At 27.2% G+C, this 4,442-nt stretch overlaps 1 protein-coding gene across 1 annotated transcript in view; it reads right to left on the bottom strand.

Annotated features, from left to right (window-relative positions):
* Positions 1–1,995: 1,995 nt before the first annotated feature.
* LOC107884948 (odorant receptor 49a-like) overlaps positions 1,996–4,442 on the bottom strand; it is a 4,898-nt gene continuing 2,451 nt past the window's right edge. Inside the window, exons 3-5 of the mRNA XM_016808094.2 lie at positions 2,749–2,853; positions 2,190–2,348; positions 1,996–2,081 (exon numbers count right to left, since the gene is read on the bottom strand). Of these exons, the coding sequence (XP_016663583.1) occupies positions 2,004–2,081; positions 2,190–2,348; positions 2,749–2,853 (342 nt within the window). The 3' untranslated portion in view covers positions 1,996–2,003. The remainder of the gene's footprint in view (positions 2,082–2,189; positions 2,349–2,748; positions 2,854–4,442) is intronic.

Here is a 4,442-nt window from a genome sequence, read left to right as displayed (position 1 = left end):
CGGAATATAGATATTATATATAAGCTATTAAATCGAATATAATCGATGATGGGTGAAATATTATCCATAATACCCGAGTCACACCCTTCACCCTCAATATCCCCACCTCTGAAGCGGGCTCGAGTAATTAGTGATTATGCGTCAATAGGAGATTCAACGGATGTAGTGGACTCTATATTACTTTCCTCGATAATGCTAATGACAGACATCGATAATGGGGCGGATGGAAGTGGTGTAGTTAAAGCACGGACCATCGTTAGGAAAAAACGGAATAAGGGGTGTGACGTGATCTCCATCGAGTCTAGAACAGACCTCGAGTGCTATGTGTTACTGAATCGTGAAGATTTACTAACCCTTCAAAAGTTGGAGTATTGTATACATGACTCCGTCACACGTAAAATACTGATTACTCTACCGGCTATCGTAAAGCAAGCGAACTGTATGCAGAGATATCTGGAAACAACTTATGGACGTAACCCGATGCTGTATGAAGACATGTGTCTCATGCTGTATCATGTGAGGGGGGGGGGGTGTACATTTGCACCAACTTTTTTTTAAAACGCCTTCTTTGGCCTGCCAATAATAAATATAAGCGCCGATATACCTAAGTGTTTTATATTACATATATTTTATATTTTTTAAGTATTAAAAAAAAATGTATTGCACTAATGCTTAATTTCCAAGAATGTTTGATGTGGTTTTGTGGTCCACACGCAATATTATAAATGATAAAATGATTACACATACATTGTGAAGCAATGTAATTGTTTCGCGTTCGTTCCGAATTCCGTTTGGGCAGGTGGCCAGGTGGGTAGGTTAGTTGGGTACTATAAACGTAAGTCTATATAAATACCATTCAATACACATAATATTGACTCGTGTGGGCGGCAATGGCCTGAATGGCCTAATAGGATAATACCTAGGTACCATATAGGTTAAGTTAGGTTAACTTAACCTAATATAATATTGAACAAAAAAATAAAAATTTAAACATAATTCAATTCAGCGGTGTTAATGATAAAATATATTCTAGTTAATATTTTTATACATTTTATTTCTAATTTTTTACTAAATAAAATAACATAATGTATGGCTCTGAAACAACCAACAATTCCTTCTGGAATTTCAGTCTGAGAAGGAACTTACCATACTCATTTTAAGAATCTTGAAGTTACTCTGCATTCCTTACCCGAATTAATTTTTTATGTACCTTTTTTGTATCCTACATTCCTACTTCTAGCTTATATTATGATGACTTAAATATTCTAAACTTAATTAAATGTTGCACGGACAGCTGAACGGTTTTACGACGCAGAAAATATTAGGATTGTGTGTAATATACACTAATACCCGACAAACTAAATCTTATCTTGGATTTTATATTGATACCTACATACTTTTATTAACTGTGTTTAATGTTTACCTTTCTCCGTCAAATTATTCACTCTATAATCGCATATTGTACCATAAGATTTTATCTACTGATACTTTTATCAGTTTAATTATTTCAATACAATTAATAAAATCATTTAAATACAATGAATACGATCATACTAAATATGCATTAATCTCAATATATTATATGCGAAAACATAAAAAAAATACTACCATTTTCATCAGAATAATATAAATCATGGAAATTACTCACTAAAATTCCACTTGGACGTAGCAAAAAAAAACAAGCTGTTGCATACAAATCCTAGCCCTGGTTTTCACATTTAAAATTTTCCTCGGTGTAAAAAAGTTTAATATCACTGCATTTGCATGATGAGTGGTGAAATATTATTGAAAGATGATAGCAGTTCGGTGTAAAACACAGCATAGTGAGACATTCCAAGATCTGTCTTAAAAAAAAATTACCAACAACATTTTTTACTTAACAGACGAATACAATTTGATTTAAAAGCAATATTTTAGAATTAAAAACTATTTATCATATAATATTACAATATATTATATATTATATAATATTCACAAAACAGAAATAAAGATATAATTTGCTTTCATGTTGCAGTTTCTTTAAATTTGAGATTGATTGTAGTTAATAAAACATTCAGCACCGAATATGTAAGTTTTAAGATCTGAAATAAGTACAAATGTATGCCTATATAATTTTAATTTTAAGTAATCCAAATAAATTTTGAAGCCACATAAATTATTTATAATAGATAAACAATAACACTGCTTACTTTGACAAGTAGATTCAAGTTTACGATGAAAAGGGAATAAACATTAAATTCTAATGGTATTGTTGCTCTTGTCATCATTATTAAATTAAGACGTTTAAATGATTTGTTACGAGAATAACATGCTCGGTGTTCATAAAGTGAGTTCAATATACCATTTTGCTGTTAAAATAATTAGATATAATAGGTATATTAGGTTAAATACATATAGATACACAACAAACAGCCATTATAATATGAACAAGTATTGACATATAATGTTCATGGAATTATTTATTTTTTTTTTTAATAATACAATTTGAAGCTATCTTCTATTGATGTATGTCAATGAAAAATTATAACAATGTAATATTGTCTAAAAACATTTACTTTTCAAAATGTATGTGAATGGTTATTGCGACTTAAATTTAAAAAAAATATATTTCCAAAAACATTAAAAGTTTTTGAGAAAATTAGTGTTTAACGTGTGCAATATACCATGCTTTAAATAATACAATTATAAATATAATCACGTTATATGCATTAAGTGTATAACGCATATTAATATTTTATAAATACTTACTAAATCATACATATTGCTTGCACAAATGCAATAAAGTGAAATTGTCATGAAACCCGCCACACAACTAGCCATACATAATCCCAATATTATTTGATCAACAAAACCCTAAAAATAATACATGTAGGTATAGTTAATAACTTAAAATTCATATTATAATAAATTGTTGTTATATGGTCATATATTAAAAAGGTGGGTAAGTGGATTTCGCTCTGCTGTATCGTAGGTTACAAGTGGGTCACTGTATAATGCATGGTATTAAATTTGAATTCTATGATATAATATCATTGTACAATAAAAACGATTCTGAGCGGAGACGGTATGTCAGTCTAGGTATAAGACATAATATTATATTATAGTCTATAGTATTTAAAAAAAATTGACCTATAATAGGTACATATAATAAATTCCAAATTAATCATATCATAATATCTATTAGGTACTTATAACGCGATATACATCAACAAAAAACCGTGGTACTATCATAGATATATAATAGTATACTTTAGAAGTTTCAAGTATACCCAAGAATAATATTATACAATCACAACAAAATAACTAAAATAGTTATTCTAGGTTTTTAATATGTAATTTCGTCCAAATTTGTACTTAAAATGAATATAAAAATAAACTGTGTAAATGTATTTTTTAGATTTTTTGGTAACAGAATTAATTGCTTACGTGGAAACTTGTTTTAAATTTTCAATTCTTAGATACAAAAGTTGAACATTTTATAAATTTTTAACTACAAAATAATAATTATAATAATAACTACAAAATAATGCTTATAAAAAAAAATTTTGCCTATGTATTTTTAATATTTTTCAATTACTATTATAACAATATATCAGGAGCTTTGTATTAAATTTTTACACTTTTTGGCCCAACAGATAAAACTTTATTGATATTTATAGAAAAAAAAACTAAAAAAATTGAAAACTTACAATGTCCGTAAACAGCTCAAAAAGAGTCAAAATATTTTCAAGATTGTATGGTGTATAGGAAATGCTAATAGGTATAAACATTCAGTAAAATTTTCATGTATCTGCAGTTATTCGTTTTTGAATTACAACAAAATAAGGAAATCGCTACATGAGAAATCGAGTGAATATCCAATGTTGTAAAAATTTGAATTTCAAACGATCATAAAAATTTAATTTGACTTTCTTATAGATATTTTTTGTTTGATAAAGGTAGATAATTTTATAAGGAATCTTGTATTACATTTTCATATCTTAGATTTAAAAAGAAAAATTTTTATGAATTTCTAACTCGAAGTAATTTGCAAATTTTCGTGATTTTTCCATATTTTGTCATTTTTTGAACTTTAAATGCTTATAAAAAAAAACTGTGACTAACGATTTTTAATATTTTTCATCTGCTTTTGAAACAATATACTAGGAGCCTTCTATTAAATTTTCAAGCTTTTTTATCCAACAAATAAAATTTTATTGATATTTTTAGAAAAAAAACTAAAAAAAAATGGAAAATGAAAATGTCCGTAAAGAGCTCAAAATAAATCAAAATATTTTGAAAATGTTATGGTGTATAGAAAATTCTAAGATAAATATTCAGTAAGAATTTCATGTATCTACAGTCATTTTTTTTAAAGTTACACCAAAAACCAAATTCAATTTTGTGAAAAATCGATTTTGCGTAAAAATTCCCGTTTTTCCTTAATTTTTCTTTTGTTTTCC

This window comes from Acyrthosiphon pisum, chromosome A2, assembly GCF_005508785.2.
Source record: "Acyrthosiphon pisum isolate AL4f chromosome A2, pea_aphid_22Mar2018_4r6ur, whole genome shotgun sequence".
Classification (NCBI taxonomy): domain Eukaryota; kingdom Metazoa; phylum Arthropoda; class Insecta; order Hemiptera; family Aphididae; genus Acyrthosiphon; species Acyrthosiphon pisum.
The sequence above is the reverse complement of the archived record's forward strand: the minus strand, read 5'-3'. Positions and strand labels throughout refer to the sequence as shown.